At 47.7% G+C, this 21359-nt stretch overlaps 1 protein-coding gene across 1 annotated transcript in view; it reads right to left on the minus strand.

Annotated features, from left to right (window-relative positions):
* Positions 1 to 269: 269 nt before the first annotated feature.
* CLIC6 (chloride intracellular channel 6) overlaps positions 270 to 21359 on the minus strand; it is a 45299-nt gene continuing 24209 nt past the window's right edge. Inside the window, exons 2-6 of the mRNA XM_072740752.1 lie at positions 11011 to 11120; positions 10221 to 10346; positions 9519 to 9625; positions 8810 to 8991; positions 270 to 2581 (exon numbers count right to left, since the gene is read on the minus strand). Of these exons, the coding sequence (XP_072596853.1) occupies positions 2420 to 2581; positions 8810 to 8991; positions 9519 to 9625; positions 10221 to 10346; positions 11011 to 11120 (687 nt within the window). The 3' untranslated portion in view covers positions 270 to 2419. The remainder of the gene's footprint in view (positions 2582 to 8809; positions 8992 to 9518; positions 9626 to 10220; positions 10347 to 11010; positions 11121 to 21359) is intronic.

A 21359-nucleotide genomic window follows, 5' to 3' on the forward strand; every position in this document is an offset into this window, starting at 1 on the left:
ACACTGAAAACTGGGACAGTCTGAGGAGCTCTACTGTAGCCACCTGGACAAGGACAGGTCACAAGAACAGGTCTTTTCAGACCTCTTTAAGTCTCTGTTAAAATGTCTTTGTGGCTCACAATTCAAATACAGATTATTTCCAATTCAATTACCAATAATCTCTGGTCGGACATTGCGCTCATTGTTTTAAAGAAAGCCATTTCTGTTCATTTTCTTTCTTTAAATCTAAGTAGAGAATGCAAAGTGGGAAAAAAAATGAAAGACCTGGGTTTCATGTAAACATTTTTATGTGTTTAATTTTTAAGGCACACAGACTTTATGTACATCATCTTAATATCTAAAAACACAGAGTTTGCACTAGTAACAAGTGGTAGCCTATTCATTTGCCACACTTAGATGTACCATTATAAAGCTAGACTTGAAAATCTGACTTCAAAACAGACGTGAAACATGCATGATGGTGAATGCTAGATACAACCTCCAAAAATGTAGGGTTAACAAAGAAAGCCCACTGCCCGGTGGCAGCCCCTGCATGACACTGTAGCAGCCAGTAAGAGGGAATACAAAGTAGCCACCAGATTATGGATTTTGTTAATCTCACTGGGCATTTCTTGCTAAATCCCACAAGAGTTGCTGTTAATGCATTTTATTCCTTTTTTTTAAAAAAAGTACTTATTTTAAAGAGAGAGCGCACAAGCATGAGGGGGAGAGGGAGAAGGAGAGAGAATCTCAAGCAGACTCCATGCTGGGTGCAGAGCCCGATGCGGGGCTCCATCTCAAGACACTGAAATCATGTGACCTGAACCAAAAACAAGAGTCAGACACTCAACTGATTGAGCCACCCAGGTGCCCCACATCTTACTCTTTTCCAATAAATCACCCATACAGGAAATGCATATCTTTTTAAAAATGAGCTTTTAGCATCAACCACATGCTACAACCAACTGGACAAGAGGGTTTCTATAAGATGTACGTAAATGTCAAAAGAACGCAGCCTGCTCGAGAATGCTCAGACCCAGAGGGGTCTTGATGAGTATCTACACAGCCTTCCGCACTGTCTCCCATGCCTTCGGTTGGAGCCCAGCAACCCAGCCCACACACCCTACAGATGAGAGGTTGGCTGTAGGACAAGGTGGTAGGGAAGCCACAGATAAACCAGAAAACTCTTTGAGCCAATGGTTTTCTACTTCCTCCCCAACTTGACTGGTTACCAGAACTACCCAAGAGTAGTCATCACGAACTCAGTCTCCCTGGACTTTCCCTGCCTGATCTCAAGGTGACAGGGTAAAAGGCAGAGAAGCAGCAAGAACCAGGCCAGCCCCACACCACATCACCGCTGTAGAAGTGCAGTGCTGGCTCTGAGGGAGGGTGGCCCTCAGAAGGAATCGAAGTGCACTTGGCTCACATTTCACCACAGGGCAGGATTCTCCAATTTGCAGCTCATGTTGAGCATCCTCAGGTCTCAAGAGAGGGGAGGGAGTGAGAGAAGGCTTCCAAAAGGAAGCTGCAACAAAATACCATGCGCACTTTCCTCTGCTGCCTGCCCTTGAACCAGAGGCAGCTGGCATCACCAATGTGGTAAAGGCAGAGCGGGGACCTCCCATAGCTCCTGGTCTCTGTGGGCCCTGTGCGTCCCTACAGGTGTGTGGACTCCAGTTCTTCACCTGTGAAACCTGATGGCGAGCATTCTCTAACTCAGCAGTGCTGAATCTTTTTTTTTTTTTTTTCTGTTTTAGGTCCTCTACAGATGATCATCAAGGCATCACCAATCCCCTGACCTATTTCATAGGAATGGAGGAGTTGTGCGCAGTGTGAACGTCTGTCGAGAGACTCAGGAAGATGTCCACCAATAAATTATCAGCAATTATCTAGGTGAAGTGAAATTTTAGGTGGTTTCCTTAAACTCTGACATCACTGTAAAATATTGAAATACGCATGTATCATCTTGTGACTACAAAAACGGTATTTTCGTTCCGAAAAAAAACTTAAGCTACTCTTTTAGAGGAGAAGAATAAGCTGTATATGATGATTACGAAAACTCTCAGAGACAGACGAATTTTTTAAAAATTGAAGGAGGACGTGAACCCAAGTCTAATTTGCTTTGGAACTTAAAACTGCAAAACACATGCCCTAATATCACGGATTATAGGGTCCATGAATGCCAAAGAAGTAAATTAAGAAGTCAACTGGACCACTGGCGTGTGTCACAATAGATACTGGTGTTATTCAGATACACAAGTGAGTTGACAAATCACAAGGCCAGGTACCATTTGGTGTTGAGTGGATCTATGATACGGTATTTTTAAAATATGGGCATTATGGTTCTTGGGAGGAATATAAAGGACGCACTCACAAAGGACACACCTTTGTCATAGTCTAGCTCATACAGCCGAGACGTAAGACAGAAACCACTCTGGCTTCACATCATTCTTTTTGCAACATCAGAATATGCATGTTCAATCTCCTGGTCAGCTGGACACGTATTCGTGAATTCATCCCTAGCATAAGCATTGTTCAAGTATCTCCAGATGCCAGTCATTTCAGAAGGAAATTCAAAATCTCTGTATCTCTTGGCCACGATCTGAAAATCAAGAGGAAATAATCAGCAAAGGAAAAACCTACTAATGTAGACTATTAGGGCAGACAATCCACTCTTTTGAGGCGTGTGATATATTCTCTTTCTCAAGTTCTGATGTATTCTTCCTACAGTCAGTCAGGCTACCCCAAGCTGCACTTCAACTTCGCAACAGGAAGGTTCATGAAAATATTGGGCTCAAAACAGTGGTTCCACACAGTCCTGCCCACCAATGTATCCCAGATAGTCCTTGGGATCCACTGTTATGAATTTGGTCTCTACTTCGATGGACTTCTCCTTGTATTGCCCACAGTTTGGGCTTTGTGTGTTCTGGGGCTGTGTTGTTTGGTGCCTAAAGATTCATGAAGATATTCAGGTCTGGGATCCCTGGGTGGCACAGCGGTTTAGTGCCTGCCTTTGGCCCAGGGTGCGATCCTGGAGACCTGGGATCGAATCCCACATCGGGCTCCCGGTGCATGGAGCCTGCTTCTCCCTCTGCCTCTCTCTCTCTCTCTCTCTCTCTCTCTGACTATCATAAATAAATAACAATTAAAAAAAAAGATATTCAGTTCTGATTGTGTCAGATTCACCGTGAAGTGTTCTCTTTTTCCTACTTGCTGAGCCTCACCTCCTGAAATCCCAGATATCTGTGTCTATTATTCCTACAGATTTCCATCATTCTGTCACTGAAGAGATCATCTCATTGTCAACAAATGGACACAAATCCCTATCCTTGTGGATGTGGTGGATGTGAGGACAGGGCACCTGAGGGTGAACATCATGGGAAACACAACAGTGTTTTCCAGAAAACAGTGTTTTCTTTGGCTAGAGGGGCATCATTGGGGAATTCATCAGAAAGGAGGGTATATTCTGTTGGGGACTATCAGATTCCTGGGGCTGCTGTCACAAAATACTATAACCCAAGTGGCTTAGGACAACAGAAATTTATTCTCTCACTGTCCAGGAGGCCAGAATTCCAAGATCAAGGTGTCAGCAGGGCACATTCCCTCTGGGAACTCTAGGGAAAGATCTGCTCTCTCCCCAGCTTCTGGTAGTTCCTTGGTTTGCAGCAGCATAACTGCAGTCCTCACATGACATTCTCCCTCTGTGGGTCTCTGTGCCCAAATTTCCTTTTTTTATAAGGACACCAGTCCCATTGGATTGGGGGCCTACCCTACTCCAATACAACTTCATCTTAAATAATTACATCTACAAAGATCCTATTTCCAAATAAGATCATATTTGGAGGTGTTGGGGATTTGGACTTCAACACATGAATTTGGGGGGATACAATTCATCCCCTAACAGTGACCCAGGGCTACAAAAGTCTGTTCTGGGGCAGCCCTGGTGGCCCAGCAGTTTCGCGCCACCTTCAGCCCAGGGTGTGATTCTGGAGACCCAGGATCGAGTCCCACATCGGGCTCCCTGCATGGACCCTGCTTCTCCCTCTGCCTCTCTCTCTCTCTCTCTCTCTCATGAATAAATAAATAAAATCTTTAAAAATAAAAAAAAAAGGTCTGTTCTGCTTTGTTGCCTCCCGTTGCACTGGTTTCTGGGATGTATGGATGAGGTGAACATGGGACTTAACACAAATTAGAAGATCTTTGGGACCTATTACTCAGATTTTGCAGGCCAGGAGCCATTGATGCAGTGAAAAAAAAGGATGATACAACCATCAGAAACCCTCCTAAACTGTTTAACATGTCTTATCTGAATTCAACCTTACTGCTATTAGTGTTAAGAATTCTTTCCTTTGCAAAATAAATTTTAAATTTTAACATTTTTTAAACTTTAAATATGCTTTCATTTAACATTTCTGAGCACATTTATTAGGTGTATGCCTCCTACAGATATAATCTTGTTATGGTACATATTCTGAATTTAATACTTTGTTTTCTATCTTTCTCTGCATATTAATGTGTTTGCATGTGTGTGTGTGTGTGTGTGTGTGTGTGTGTGTGTTTCTGGTAATACAGAAGCTATGGTCTATTTTAATTTTTCCCATGGTTTCCAATATAACCTTAAATAATAGAGATTCTCTATTAATTTGTGAAGTTTAGATAATACCTATTTACTCCCGATTATGGCCACTGAGGAAATTAGTACAACTACACTTTTTTTTCCCATTTCTTCTCCTTTATCCTCCTTCCATTAATTGTAAAAACATCCAAGTTTACCATGTTCCGATTCTGTTCTGCAACTATAATTCCCAACATTGTTTAGTCTTTAGTTCTGTCTTTGGATTTAAATAGGTTCTATGTTTATCATCAGGCTTTTATACTATACGCCTTCTCTGTTCTGGATTCTTATTTTGATGATCATTTTATTACTTCATCACAGAAAAGTCTTATTTTAAAAAATAGCTCAGGAATACTGATTTTCTTAAGACCAGAAGTCCAGGTAAAAACAACAATTTACCTAGATATGACATTCTTACATCACATATTGTTTCCTTCAATGCTCTGTAACTATTAAACCACTGTTTCCTGTTTTGTTTTGTTTTGTTTTTTAAGATTATTTATTTTAGAGAGAAAGCATGTGGTGGGGGAAGAGGAACAGGGAGAGAGATTTAGAGAGAAAGCATGTTGTGGAGGAAGAGAGACAAAGAAAGAGAATCTTCAGCACACTCCCTGCCGAGCGTGGAGCCTGATGACGGGCTCAATCCCATGACCCATGAGATCATGCCTTAAGCCCAAATCAAGAGTTGGACACTTAGCCGACTGAGCCACCCAGGTGTCCTGTTTTCTGGGTTTTAATGTGATGTGGAAACATATGAGGCCAGTCTGAATTTCTTGCCTCCACAGGTGGCTTTACTATTTATTATTATTATATTATTATTATTATTATTATTATTGCTATTATTATTCATATCATCTGGATGCCCAAAGCGTTCTTTTGATCCTCAAAGTTCAGTAATTTATCAGGTATGTCATAGTGTGTTAATTATTCTGGATTATATTTTTCCAATCATGGCATGTTGTTCAAATTGAAGATTCAGATCTGCCTTTAGTACAAAATAATTTTCCCTCCTTCCTCTCTTTTCTTTTTCCTCTCCTGTTCTCTGGTTCCTGATTATGTACATCTAGGAAATCTCTAATCCCTTTTTATCCCTTGGTTCTTCTCTGTTCGATTTTGGATGGTGTCCTCAGGCCTGTCCCTCCAGGTCCCTGATGGGACCTGTCTCTGAGCTTTTTCTCAAAAGATCCATGTTCTCTTTCATGTCTTAGAGGCCATAGAGAAGAATCTGACTAGAATGTATTTTCATTTACTGGAGCAATTCATCAGATATGTGCTTCTCATCTGCCTTTTCCTTTTCTGTTCCTTCTCTTTCTCCTTTTCCCTCCTCTTCTTCTTGATCATCTCTATCCACATACAGGTCCCACTTAGATTCTTTCTGGTTATTAATCTTTTAATGAGGCATATCTATTGGACTTCACACTTCTTAACAATAGTATGGAGGGCAAAGGGAATGAGACATGGCAGCTGGTAGACCAATTTGGATGTGTTTTGTTTTTAAGATTTCATTTATTTATGAGAGACACACAGAGAGAGAGGCAGAGACACGGGCAGAGGGAGAAGCAGGTTCCCTACAGGGAGCCCAATGTGGGACTTGATCCCTGGACTGGCATCACGCTGAGCCAAAGGCAGACGCTCGACTGCTGAGCCACCTAGGCGTCCTGACCAATGTGGAAGTTTACCCTCCAACATTCTCTTGCCAAACACTGCTCTATATTCTGTCTCACAGACACATTAGGGTTTAGGTCAGGATCAGAGTCAAGGTTAGGGGTAGAGCATCCTCCATTCTGAGACTCACGGATTAGGCAGGAGGTCACCATGGCTAAAAATGAAGCTCAGGCAATTCACAGTCTTCCTTTTGCCTGCTTCAGGGACTGTTTCTTTTCTCCACTCAGCAGCCACAAAGCAGAATGCCACATCCCTTCTCTCCACCTCCCCTCCCTCCCTGTTCCTACAGATTAGGGGATGGGTGGCAGAAAACAAAGATGGTGCCTCTGTATGGTTCCTCCTTCAGCTCCCCCTCCCCCAGAGAATCTCAACTCAAAAGTGATCTGTATGGGGCTATTCCCTGCTTCTCTTCTACGGCCCTAGTCCTCAAAAAAGTTTGGGTTGGGCATTTCAGGGCTGAACTATTTACTTTTAGAGAAATCTGAGCTTTGCTGAAGATACAGGGAACCAGGCATTGGCTGTGACACCTCACACTGGAGCAAGTTTCTTAGTTTTTGAATTGGTATTCTGTCCCTTTCTGGTTTTATGAAAGAGGAAGCTTTGCTCTATTTTTTCATATTGTTTTTGCTAGGTTTCAGGAAGGAGAAGAGATTATAAGTTCCTGTAGTCTCTCATCTTTTATCATAAATTCCTTTAGACGGAGTCTCATTTCCCTTCTGAAGGTGCTCCATCCTGAAAGATTAATAAGCTGCTTGGTATTTTGAATGCTCAATCGCTTTGAAGATGTTGCTCTCAGGTCTTATATGAGGGTCTGTTTTATTTTACTCTGAGGTTTACCCCATCTACTAAAATTTTAAATACTCTTTTCTTATAGGAGCTAATCAAGTGGCAATCGATGCTATATGGCTGGGGCACTTCTCTTGCTCTTCCCCAACCTCCGTGTACTTCTGTGATGCTACATTAGTCATGACAATGACTACAACACACCCACTGAAGGGACTAAACCAATTGCAACTACATAAATATCTTGTTGGAAAATGGCTACCAAATATGTGAGTTTCCTATATATGGTGAGTTGAGATACTTTCATTACATTTTAGATCTTGGGGAACTGGCAAAGTTATTGAAAAGAACATTCACTTGGGGGCTCAGACACATCTTCAAGGTTTGGATTTCCAGCTGGTATCCCTTGAACACACCAGGAAGAGAGAAGAGAAATGGGACAAGGGTTGGGAAAGGAATCAGAAAGGAAAAAGAAGTGCAGGAACAAAAGGCAAGGCAATGACAGGGAGTAACCAGGGATAGCTGGTAGCCTGTAGGAGCATCAGCACCACAGATTAGGTGAGCCTAATTTATCAATTCCTTTTTTTAAGGATTTTATTTATTTATTCATGAGAGATACAGAGAGAGAGGCAGAGACATAGGTAGAGGGAGAAGCAGGTGCCCTGCGGGGAACCCAATTCAGGACTTGATCCTCAGATCCCAAGATCACCACCTGAGCCAGAGGCAGACGCTCAACCACTGAGCTACCCAGGTGACCCTAATTTGTCAATTCTAAATACCAATGCTTTATTAGATCACAGGGGCCTTGACTTGTACTTACCTGTGTCTTCTCACCCATCTCCCCTAGCCTGTACCCAGAACCTAGATTTGGACTTGGTGGGGTTTTAATCATCAAGGTGCCCTAGAACAAGGCTTGGGCTTCTTCCTGGGGCCGACGAGGCTACAAGGGCCAAGAATATTGCAGTTGTAATAATGATAACAACTAACACCTGTAAGTGATGTGAAGTCTGGGGGCACTACTGAGAGACAGCTGTACTGCAGTCCAAGTCTAGGGCCATCTACTTTGGAGTCCCCCAGAAATCACCCCCAGAAGTTCTGATTTAGCTGACCAGAGGCTGGATCAGGGGATTTATAATTCTAAAAATGCTCCCCCCAAAATTCTTATGCCTACTAATGTTGAAGAACCACTGGTCTAGGGAGTCTTTAAATCCTAAAATATGTGACCCATGATGCTGACTTCCTGGTCAACTATCTGGGAAGACACGATGCCAAATCTGGCAGAGGCCCAGCCAAGGAGCTGCTCCCTAGCTATAGGGGGGTCAATATTAAGTGCTAAGAAGACACACCTCTGTCATCCCTACACAGAGGTATTTCCCCTGCCAATCACCAACAACTGACAGAGTTCACATTGCGGTATTTCCAGATTCTATGCATTGTCTCCAAGCCTCGAGTATTAAATGCCAGGTGTAGTCAATGTTGCCTTCATACTGTCTTCACATAACTTTTCTTTCAGCTGTGGGGGTAAGACCTGGAACAAGCAGTGAGGATGGAAGGGTGGGAGGCCAGGTTCCCAAATGCTTCTTGGGACCACCTGAAGAATACCTGAGAATATCCATGTATCTGAGACTTGGGATTTGACCGCCTCAAACAGAAACAAACTGACTTTTTAATTCAAGAATCTGCATTTTAGATTGTTTTGATGTCTGGCCAAAATAAAACAAAGCCCCATTCATGTTTGCAGCACCCGTGGTAGGAAGAACGTCAAACCTTTATAATGTGGAGTTTGGGTAAGAGGTTACAGTCAGCTAACGTGAGCTCATCCCCATCCAGGAACTTCCTTCCAGAAACAGCGATGTCCTCAGTGCTGTAGGCATCAATTTCGTCAGGCAGAGGGCTATTTAAGTAATTATCCAGCTTTTTCAGGGCCTTTAGCAGGTTCTTTTCGTAAACTAGAACACGAAGGCAAAAAATGACTAAGTCACACGAGTTAGTGTCACCTTTCTCTAGACATGAAGGGAAGGGGTCGAGCGCCTTTCTATTCACTTCTGACACATGGCTGGGTCAGCATGAGGGAATTGGAGGGAAGGATGTGGATAATAATTCTGCTGGCTACACAACACTCCTTCTTGAACTCATCCACTCATTCAAAAATATGTATGGGAAGCCCATAATGAAGTAAAGACTGGCAGAAGTGTCATTGAAACCGATTCTCATGGTGCAGCAGGGAATTCCTGGTGGGGATTCTTTTGCCCCTAAAAATGTTCTTTTCTGGGCTCCCAACTTCTAGAAGCAATCGATCTCCTGAAACCCATGTGCAGATTCACCATTAGAGGTACTTCTTCCTTATTTCTAGATATAGGTCCCTACCCCTGGGGAAATTAATCAGAATTCCCAGGATCTTAGAAGAAGCCACACCAGAGGCTGAGCAAGGGGTAGTCTGCGTGGAACACCGGACAGAAAGACAACAGGTACTCACTCTCATTTGCATCCTTCTTGGTGTTTTTTATAAATGCGGAGAATTTGGCAAACACATCATTTCCTGCAGAGTTAGATTCTGGATGTTGGGTCCCCAGCTTAGGGTACCTTGAAAGATTCAGAATTGGAGTATCACAGATGAGCAATGTTTGAGTTGGGCTAATAGAAGTGGTGGGAGGGCGGACACGTCTGTCTCTGAGTGGATATAAAAGTGAAAATTTCCCCCTTGAATGTTTTCCTAATCTTTGTACTCTTCAAGCTTCGGAAGCAACAGTCCAGGGAGAAAGCCCTGGCCGTTCTCGTCCTGGCACAGCTCAGACCTCCCTGGTCTTGGTTCCCTTCCAAGAAAACTGAAGGTGGTGGACTAGGAGGGACTCTGCGACATCGCAGGCTCACATGCACTCATTAGCTTCCAGCAGTGGACCTAAGAGATGGCCAACCCATGCGCCATCGACCCACCTCCTCCCCACTTCCTGCCGTCAAACCGTAATTGCCAAACTGCAGGTGCAAAGCAGAGAGACCCAGGCCTACCATCACTCAAGGCTTCTAATCTTGCTCTGTGTTTTCTGCGGCACACCGCAGTACGGCTAAGGAAGTAAGTACCGTGGCCACAGAAGACCAAATACACGAAGCCAGGAGCTTTCAAATGGTCTGTGAAGGGGGAAAACTGGCAGGTTGTGAATGCTGGTTTTAGGAGGCCTACCTTGGGGGAGCTAACTTCTCCTCTAAGAACTCCTCGATCTTATTCACATCCGTCTTGACTTCGCCATCAAAAGTCATAAAGGGAGGGTTTGTCCCAGGAGCCAGATTCTGCAGGTCTGCGGGTTTCCTGGGTGGGAGCGAACGGCAGCTTCTGTAAACGGCTGCCAAGGTTTGCATTCATTTCCCAAGCTTAGCCGTGTCCTCCCCAGCTTACGAGGAGCAACCCCTGACAACTTCAAAGGCGACCGGGGGTTTGCAAAATGTCCTACTGACAACGAAAGTGTGGTTCTTCTCCGGATACGGAAGTGAGAAGCCTAACTCTCCTGGCGTCATCGCAGGAGAGCTGCTCACCCAGGCTTTGGAGCGGTTCTCAGCTGACCAGTAACTGGGGGAGCAGGTTCCTTATGATGCCCCCGACGCCTCCCTGGTCGTGTCTGATCCAATCCTGTAATTACTGATGAGCCCAGACTTGAGCTTCAGTTCAGAGTCCTGACCGAGGGTGGTTGTGCCATGGGATTGGCCGTGGGTCCTAGGAGTGTGTGAGTGTGTGCACACGGGACGTGCCTGAGTGTTGAATGTGTGAGTGCACGGTGTGTTATGTGAGTGTTGGGGGTGTATGGGTATGAGTGTGGGGTGTGGGTATAAGTGTGGGGTGTGGGTATGAGTGTGGGGTGTGGGTGTGAGTATGAGCTGGGCGTGGTTGTGGGTGTGAGTATGGGTGTGGGTGTCGGGGTGGGAGTGGGCCAGGAATCAAGGACAGTTACTTCAATAATGCAGAAACCCCATCTTACCTCTTCAGGTCCACCGTTGTCACATTAAATATGACGCCCTTTAGCCAGAGAATCATGAAAAGGCGCTGGGAGAAGGGGCAGTTCCCAATACTCTCACCATCATACCCGGCCTAGGTGGAAAAAGGAACCTTCATCAGAGCCAGTCTCATGATGATCGGTGTCAGTGCCCACCACGCGCAGGCACAAAACCATGACAAATCTGTGTTCGTGATCATGACCCTGTAAATACCCACCCGGGGCCATTTCACTGAGCCGCTCAGCCCCGCCGGGGTGACGGTGGGGGAAGCACACGGAGGGGCTGCACCGAACATCTCCTTCCTCCTTGCCACCACTCACCACTTCCTGCCACACTGGGCCTCTGCGCGACACCGCGCACAGGGAAAGAGCAGCAAGTGGGAACTCCCTTTGTTACCAAAGGCACAGAAGAAACACAAGCTCTTTCCCTCCCTCTGTCTCTCAATCCTCTCCAGAAGCAACAGCCTCTCTCCGGGATGAGCAGGCTTGCAAATGCTCTGGCTGACTCTCCCACCGAGACACCATCCCTCACGGTCTCTGCAGTGCTTGTCTGCAGAGTGACAGGGGTGCCTTATGCGTGTTCTAGATCCCTGGACACTATAAAACTTTGATTCCCCTCATCCGATTCATGGGGTGGCAGATAGATGGGGAGCATTCGTCCTCAGAAGGTGGATTATTGCACAGTTGGTGTTGAGGGTGGGGAGGCTCCTCGCTGGTGACCCAAAGTGGGTCACATCCACCCACACCTCTCCCAGACCTAGACAGACACGTACTAAATATATGTCCTTCTCATGGGCTTGTGGCAGAGGGGAAAGGCAGGTGATGGGGAAGAGGGGAGCGGTGGGGCTACCCAACCCCTAGGAAATGGAGCAGTAGACTCAAGGCCAACAAAGGAAGTTCCAAAACTCTTCTTTCTCCTGCCATCTTTCCCCCAAACCACATGTCTCTGACGAGCTCCTGGTGCTACTAGAATGCTGCTGGAAAGGCAAAGGTGGCTTGCACGTGCCCCTCACATCTCCAGACTGCAAGCCCCACACGCAGCCAGACCTGAGTGAAGGACACACAGCCACAATTAATCCGTGAAGTCCAATCCTACCACACATAGCCAAGAGAAGCTGGAGAGGAAAGCACCATGTCGGTAACCTGGCAGGAAGTGAGCTGCTGGCTTGGGAATTGAAGAAGGGGAGAAAGAGATGCCACGAAGACTGGACCTTCAGCGAGGTAGTGTTCTCTAAGTCACCTGGAGGGGTTGTTAATGATAAGGTATCCCTGGAAATTAAGAGGGTAAGAGACCCCCAGTTTTTAAAAGCCTCGAACAGCCTTTTAACAAAAGACAAAATCCAACGGCCGATAAGCACATGAAAATGTTCTCAACTTCTTTAGGCAGCGGAGCAGCGCAAATTAAAACCACAAAGAGATACCGCTGCACACCTCCCAGAACGGCTAAAACGAAAAGGTCTGACGATACTAAGTGTGGACAAGAACGCAGAGCAACCGAACTGCCATTCACTGTTAGTCGAGTGCAAATGGCACACCTGCTTTGGAGAAGTGTCCGGCAGTGAGCTACCGAAGTGCAGCATAAACCCTACAACACGGCAATTCCACTCCCAATAGGAGGGAGCGCTGATGGGCACGAGAGAGACACACAGGAATGTTCTTAGTAGCTCTGGTATAATAGTCAAGACCTGGAAACAACCCAGATACCATCAAGAGTAGGAAGAGTAGATAAGTTGTAGTATATCCATACAATCGGATGCTACGCTGCCACAGGGAAAAAAATAGTCATCACCATAAGCAACAAATGTGGATGAGTCTCACCCACGAGAGAAAGAAACCGGGCTCATAGGAGTTCAGACACAGGCAAACCTCTCTGGGTGATGGGAGTCAGAAGAACAGCTGTCCCCGGAAGCCGGGTGTTATCTGGGAAGGATGGGAGGGAGGCTTCTTGGCAGTAGAAATGTTCTAGATCTTGATCTCCATGGTGGTGACACGGATATATTGAAGTGGCAGGGTCTTATGTTTGCATTATTCAACTGCATGACTGACTCTAAAGAAAAAAGTGGGCAGCCCGGGTGGCTCAGCGGTTTAGCGCCGCCTTCATCCCAGGGCGTGATCCTGGAGACCCAGGATCAAGTCCCACATCAGGCTCCCCACATGGAGCCTGCTTCTCCCTCTGCCTGTGTCTAGGCCTCTCTGTGTCTCTCATGAATAAATAAATAAATAAATAAATAAATAAATAAATAAATAAATAAATTTTTTAAAAAATAAAGTAAAAATATGAATTGAAAAATCGCAGAGTTGGATTCAGGAAGTCTTGCCTGGGACCCAGGGATATGAATTTTTAAGAAGCTCTTCCAAGGCGAGGTCATGCTGGTGGCCAGAGATCCATGAAGGTGGACCTATGGCACATCGAGAGGCTCCAGCCGACTTAGGGAACTGGATTCAGGGTCCCGGAAGCTCCGGGCCCTTGCTGGACACCCGTCCGCCCCCTCCAAATCTCCCTCCCCCTCAGGCAGATGCATGAGGGGGGAAGGGGCTGAGGATTTCCCCCAGCTGGAGTCTGAAGCTCCCGGGAGCTGGAGGGGTGGGGAGGTGGTCAGGCAGGATGGCCCCCCACCGAGTGGTCCTTACAACTCCCCTGCACAGGGGCCCGGGACAGCACCCTGCTTGGCCGCCTGAGGCAATTCCCTGCCTCAGGGTCCAGCCTCCTCAGGGCCATTCTGAAGGCTGCCCAGGTTCTCCTCAGTCTGCTCTGGAGCAAGAAGAGCAGAGTGAGGGGCACCTGGGTGGCTCCGTGGTTGGCCTGCCTTCAGCTCAGGGTGTGATCCCGGGTCCTGGGATCGAGTCCTGCATCCGGCTCCCTCCAGGGAGCCTGCTTCTTTCTCTACTTGTGTCTCTGCCTCTCTCTCTGTGTGTCTCTCATGAATAAATAAATAAAATCTTCAAGAAGAAGAAGAAGGAGGAGGAGGAGGAGAAGAAGAGCAGAGTGAGTTATATAAAACTCCCAGCGGCTGGCTGCAAGGACCCCTCTTAAATCACGCTTCTCTCTTAACCACTGCAGGTGTGGGCAGCAGCAGGCCAAGAAGAGGGCGGCAGGGACATGAAAGCACAGGGACAGAAAGCCACATATTTGGGCCAGTCCTGACTTGTTCGAAGCTTCGAGACTTCTTATTTTCAGAGTGGTTACACTAAGCACCATAAAGTCTAAGATAAGTTCTGCACAGCGGGGCCAGTGTCTCCTTTCTCCGTCTCCCTGGTCTCCCCGCGGCCTTGGGGATCCTGTTATAACTCATTCTGCATGCGGCCCCATCGGCCCCTCAGCCTGTGTGTCTCTGCCATCATTTGGGGGGCATCAACGAAGCCCATTTTTTAAAAAATTATTATTCATTTATTTATGAGAGACACAGAGAGAGGCAGAGACACAGGCAGAAGGAGAAGCAGGCTCCATGCAGGGATCCCGACATGGGACTGGATCCCGGGACTCCAGGATCATGCCCTTGGGCCAAAGGTAGACTCTCAACCGCTGAGCCCCCCTGGCGCCCCGACGCAGCCCATCTTGACAAAGAGCTCCGTGTCTGGGAGGGGACCTGTGGGCACCAGGCCGCCCTCTGCCCCAGCATCTGCAGAGGAATCACCGGGCCGGGGCTCGCCTGGCTCCCTGTCTCTGGCAGCCCCCGGCACAGGCCCGCGTTTTCCCCCTGCGACTGCTGTCCCGGCCACCTCCTAAATCCCGGCAGCTCCTTCTCCAGGAAGAAGAAAGAGGTTAGGAGCAATACAGTCTTTAAAAGTAAAACCTGGGCAGCCCTGGGTGGCTCAGCAGTTTAGTGTCGTCTTCGGCTCAGGGCCTGATCTTGGAGTCCTGGGATCGAGTCCCCCGTCGGGCTCCCTGCATGGAGCCTGCTTCTCCCTCTGCCTGTGTCTCTGCCTCTCTCTATGTCTCTCATGAATAAATAAATAAAATCTTTAAAAAAATAAAGTAAAACCTGCCTTTGTCACCCAGCTCTGCAGACACAGACACTGGGTAACCAGGCTCCTTTCTGGAACAGCCGGTGACAGAGACAGGTGGCCGCAGGGTGGAGCAGTGATGGACAGCCAGGACTGCGCTGGCCCCCCGCGGCCCCCACCCCGGGCTGCTGCAGGCCGGCAGGGCTCGTGGGCCGGGGGCTGGCAGGCGTTCTAGAGAACCGCTCTCTTCTAGACAATCAGCCAGCTGCTGTGGCTGCCGATCAGCATTTCCAGCCGCGGTGTCGCCTCTTTTTTTTTTTTTAATTTTTTTTTATTGGTGTTCAATTTGCCAACATATAGAATAACACCCAGTGCTCATCCTGCCAAGTGCCCCCCTCAGTGACCATCACCCAGTCACCCTTACCCCCTGCCCACCTCCCCTTCCACCACCCCTAGTTCGTTTCCCAGAGTTAGGAGTCTCATGTTCTGTCCCCCTTTCTGATATTTCCCACTCATTTTTTTCCCTTTCCCCTTTATTCCCTTTCACTTTTTTTATATTCCCCAAATGAATGAGACCATATAATGTTTGTCCTTCTCCGATTGACTTATTTCACTCAGCATAATACCCTCCAGTTCCATCCACGTTGAAGCAAATGGTGGGTATTTGTCGTTTCTAATGGCTGAGGAATATTCCATCGTATACATAGACCACAGCTTCCTTATCCATCATCTTTCGATGGACACCGAGGCTCCTTCCACAGTTTGGCTATTGTGGACATTGCTGCTAGAAACATCGGGGTGCAGGTGTCCCGGCGTTTCATTGCATCTGAATATTTGGGGTAAATCCCCAACAGTGCAATTGCTGGGTCATAGGGCAGATCTATTTTTAACTCTTTGAGGAACCTCCACACAGTTTTCCAGAGTGGCTGCACCAGTTCACATTCCCACCAACAGTGCAGGGGGTTCCCCTTTCTCCACATCCTCTCCAACATTTGTGGTTTCCTGTTAATTGTTAATTTTCCCCATTCTCACTGTTGTGAGGTGGTGTCTCACTGTGGTTTTGATCTGTATTTCCCTGATGGCCAGTGATGCGGAGCATTTTCTCATGTGCTTGTTGGCCATGTGTAGGTCGTCTTTGGTGACATTTCTCTTCATGTCTTGCCCATTTCATGATTGGATCATTTGTTTCTTTGCTGTTGAGTTTGGTAAGTTCTTTATAGATCTTGGATACCAGCCCTTTATCTGATAGGTCATTTGCAAATCTCTTCTCCATTCTGTAGGGTGTCTTGTAGTTTTGTTGTTTCTTTTGCTGTGCAGAAGCTTTTTATCTTGATGATGTCACCTCGTCTTAAGTGGCTCTGAAAACACCTTCCAGCCTCGGTCTGCGGTCAAGAGGGGGTCACCGGAGTGCGGTGGGAGTGCCCGGGACGCCTTGCTGCCTTGGTTGCTTTAATGTGCTTCGGAGCCGGGACACACCAGCAGAAATAGAGGCCGGGATAGGCCGTCTCCACAGCCCGGGGTTGAGCAATACTGGGAGGGTATGGTCTTGGTCATGTTCACTAACCAGACAGGATGATGGATAAATATGCACACGGGAGGAGTGAAAAACCGACCCCATCACCATAATCGAGATGTTTTATGGTACCAAGTTTTATCTTCCGTTGCTGAGAATTCTCTCGGGCTAATTACACTCTGGGCTAAAATTTCTCAGCAGCGTTTCTAACCCCCGGGGGGGGGTGGATTTTTGTATTTATGTATACATTTTGTATTTATGTATAGATTTCTGATAAAATCAGATTAAGCGGTGTGAGAGATCAGGGTGTCTTGTTTCTAGCGAAGATGCAGATGCTCGGATAACCCAGACGCCTTTCAAACGTGACTTTTCCGGGTGCCCGTGATGGTAATTCTCCAAAGGAAAACGTGAATGCCTCTGACATGCTCCGAGACATTCCCTTTGCCCGTGGGAGCAGCTACGGCCTTGCGGGGCTATGGTTCTGCGGGTCCTGGCCTGCGCCCACCTCCTCCACGCAGAGCCCCCCAGGGGCCGAAGGGACCCCCTGTGACTGCAGAGGCTGGCATCCCTCCTCCCCGCGGGCCTCTTCGAACCAGCCCCTCTCCCACCTACCCTGGGCACACCTAACGTCATTCAGAATTTGTGGGGGATAGTTTTTTTTTTTTTTTCACTGCTTTCACTGCTTTTTGCTTCAAGCAAATAACCTCTCCAGGGCTGTGCTAAGATTACAGGGAAGGGGCCCTACCCGCACCCCCACCCCACCTGCCACTAAAATGCCTCCTCCCTGCCAGTGCCTTTGGGGGGCCACACGGACTCCTGGCATCCCGGTCCAGACCTGACACTGGGGTGACGACCCCCTCAAGGTATTCTTGGCAAGAATACTCGAGGTATTCTTGGCAGCACCCCACTCTCTCCTCTCCACCAGAGCAGGCCACACACGCCTGCCACCTTGATTTTCCAACTATCTGGCTCTACCTTCTGTCTAGAAAATTCTATGTGGGCCTCAACATTAAAACACATTCTGGGGGATCCCTGGGTGGCTCAGTGATTTGGCACCTGCCTTCGGCCCAGGGTCTGATCCTGGAGTCCCGGGATTGAGTCCCACATCAAGCTCCCTGCGTGAAGCCTGCTTCTCCCTCTGCCTGTGTCTCTGCCTCTCTCTCTCTCTCTCTCTCTCTCTCTGTGTCTCTCATGAATAAATAAATAAAATATTTAAAAAAAAAAAACACATTCTGTAAAGTAAGCACTTCTCCCTTCCTCTGCCCAAATGTAATGAAAGACACCTGGGGCAGGCAGAGGGCAGAGAAAGGAAGAGGCAATAAAGAAGTAATTTTCTACTTGTCCCTTTTCTGATAGCTGGCTTTCACCCCAGGAGGTAGGACAGGGTCCTGAGTGTGGGCAAGTATTCGAGTCCCTGCAGGAAACCAGGAGAGACTGGGGGGCGAACAGCTCATCTGGCTCCGTCACAGGGACTTGGAGAGAAAACCAGTGAGTAATGATGGGCCCTCCTGCTTCCAGCGTCCTGGAGGAACTCAGGCTGAACCAAACAGTAGCTGACCAGAGGAGGTGGGAGTCAGAAGGCGCGGTGTGATGTCGGGGGGTAGGTGGGCAGCCCCCTGGGGGCCGGTTCTCCTCCCAGAAGAACAGTGTGCTCAAAGGGATGGGCCAGGACTCTCCTCTGTTGGCAGCTGACCCAACAGAAGGCTGGACACGACGTCGCCAGAGAGAACGAGTCAGAGCCAACCAGACGGGCGATGACTCCCTCCCTAGGTCCCACCTACGACCTTCCCCGAATCCCTCCCGTGTCCTTTGCTGGAAGCACGATGGCCTCACACACTTGGGACGTGGCCATCAGACACACGCTGCAAGGCTGAGTAGAGATCTTTCAAGCTGTACTCAGCCCTCCCCTGGTTCTACCCTGGATGTTTCCACTGAGGCCAGGGCTCCTTCCCTTGGCGCACGCAGGCCCATTGCACCAACGGCTGACCCCGGGACCTGAAGGACCCTCACGGTCCCTGAGGACCTGACAGTTCTCTGCCACCAGCACATGGCACCTGCAATCCTTGGTGCTTGTAACAGAGAAACGTGGGAGCGGTGACTGCTCCCTCACCCACCCTCTCTCTGCACCCAGGCCTGCCATTTGGGGCAGGGTGGGGCTGGGGAACCTGTCACCTCCCAGAGAGGAGGCTTTGTGGGAAGTAGTAGAAGGTGGGGGAGTTCCTACTGGGTCTTTTCCTGCTCCCATTTAGAAGCAGGTGGGAGAACTAGGATCCCTCTAACCCTCAAAATGGGGGTATCTGGAGTCAGGGACCCATCTTCATTCATCAGGGCAACCTCCCCCGGTCTTGGCAGAGTTCCCGGCACACAGTAAACACTCAAAAAGTGAATGGGGACCCTAGTCCAGTCACTGCCATACACCTGGAGCCTGGCTGGCTTTGGAAAGTGCCTCCCAGGGACAGCTGGGTGGCTCAGGCCATGATCCCAGGGTCCTGGGATTGGAGACTTCCTGATTTTGAATAATTCTGTAAATTTTTTTTAAAAATGTATAATTCTTCCCATTTGCCTGATAAGTCGAAGTTTCTCTTTTGAGGCTGCATGGTCAAGGGGACCGAGTGCAGGCCTTGGAGCCAGGGAGAGCCTGGGCAAACTCTGGCTCCACTACTGACTGGTGTGTGACCTTGGGCAGTTCACATGTTGTCCCTGACATCAGTTTCTCCATTTTAAAAACAGAGATAAAGGGCTGCCTGGGTGGCTCAGTGGTTGAGCATGTGCCTTCGGCTCAGGTTGGGATCCTGGGGTCCTGGGATCAAGTCCCACATCAGGCTTCCTGCATGTGGCCTGCTTGTCCCTCTGTTTGTGACTCTGCCTCTGTCTCTCTGTGTCTCTCATGAATAAATAAATAAAATCTTTAAAAAAAAAAAAAAAGCCAAAACAAGAATAAGGAGACCGACGCCATGCAGGATTTGATGTGATATACCTGGGTCTCCGGGGCACCCAATAAAGGCAGGCTATTATTGTCATTATCATCAGCAGCATCAACATCATTACTCCACCAAATGGGAGCACATCTGAACGGACAATTATGGAATTGAGGGAACTTTTTAACAAGGCTCAATTAGTGTGATTTTCATGCCAAACTGTATAGTCCTTTAAAAGCCACAGATTCCCCACCCCCCAAAAGTAACGCCTCCTCTATCTATTCCAAGTGAAAATTAACAAGCAAAGTCATTTTCTTAATTGCAAAAGCAAACACATCTTCAGCCAGGAGGCAAAGGGCAGGGCCTGGGGCTGGCATTCACGTCTGGGAGTTACACCATCCTTTTGGGGAAAGGTCCAGAGGCAAGAGTGTCCGGACAGCTGTGCGTACCTTGACCAATGGCAGGGCTGGCAAGCCCAAGGGAACGGCTTCCTTCTCAAGAAATGGCACCAAAATCCTCTATTTGTAAAAGGTAAAGCGGATTTCCTCTCTGCCTTTTGTAGGTGGTGCTAAGGGAACCCGACCAGTGGGCTGTCTTTTGTCCAGTCAATGTGGGAGAGTGGATTCCACGCTATATAGAGAAGAATCCACATCAGGATTTAAAGTTCCACCTGCTAGAACTGCAGATCCACATGAAGAAAGGTTATTATACCCAAGTAGGAGAGAAAGAAATTAGCCTATCCCTTTCTTGTCAAATGAGAAGGTTTTTGAAGGACATGCCCTCCGAAATGGGCAATTTCTCTTTTTTCTTTTTAAGATTTTATTTATTTATCCATGAGAGACACACAGAGAGAGGCAGAGACATAGGCAGAGGGAGAAGCAGGCTCCCTGCGAGGAGCCAGATATGGGACTCAATCCCAGGACCCTGAGATCATGACCTGAGCCGAAGGCAGCCGCTCAACCACTAAGCCACCCAGGTGCCCCCAAATCAGCGATTTCTAAGGTGATTTTTCAAAACCGATAAGGGCAAATAGTCATTGAATACCTGCTCTGATTTTAGATACGGTTCTAAACCCTTGATAGTCATTATCAGATTTAATCCTCTCAAACTCTCATAAGATGCGGATGCCTTAGAACTACTCCCATTTCACAGATGCAGAAAACAGGCTCAGAGAGGCTAAGGAACTTGCCCAAAGCCACAGATAAGATTGGGTAAATAAAGATTTCTCTTTATTCTCCCAAACAGGATCCAGTTAATGGTGCCAGCTTCTTCCCAGGTCCTCACGGTGGAAACCAGAGTCTTTCCTCCCCTTCATGGCAGCACAGCAAAGGTCTCAGAGCTTCCCTCCCAAATTCCTGCAGCAGCCCCCTGCTGCGTCTCTCAGCCTAGGGCTGCTAGCCCCTCCGAGCTTTTCTATATCCTGGACCACCCAGATAAGATGCCATTTTCCTTAAATCTTAGATCATTCAGCTGGAATGTTGTTCAAATGCAAATTAAAATGACACTGCTCTCCCCACCGGGTGTGACCAAGGCAAAGTACCTCACCTTCATGGCAGCAACGTCCTCATACACAAAGTAAGCATGACAATACCTACCCCTCCACGTTGGGTGAAAATTAATCAGATGTTACAGAGAATACCTGACACCCAGGAACATTCAATCATCTGTTGCACCTTCCCGCCTTCCTTCTTTCTTCTCCTTTTGTGAAACTGAATGAAGGAAACCTCATCTAAAGTCCTCCTGCTCAACCAACTCCATGGCAGACCCAACAGAAAGAAGCATCCCCTGCATCTTCCACCAGGAAGAAACCAGCTTTGCTACCCGAGCAGGAGGAAGGAAGATTTTCTCGTCACCCGGCAACAACCCAGCCAATGAGAAACAGCCACAACTCAGCCAATGAGAAACCCTCATCTCCCCCAAATTCTCACTTTTCTCCAACAGATTTTATTCAAAGCAGC

This window comes from Vulpes vulpes, chromosome 15, assembly GCF_048418805.1.
Source record: "Vulpes vulpes isolate BD-2025 chromosome 15, VulVul3, whole genome shotgun sequence".
Taxonomy (NCBI): Eukaryota; Metazoa; Chordata; class Mammalia; order Carnivora; family Canidae; genus Vulpes; species Vulpes vulpes.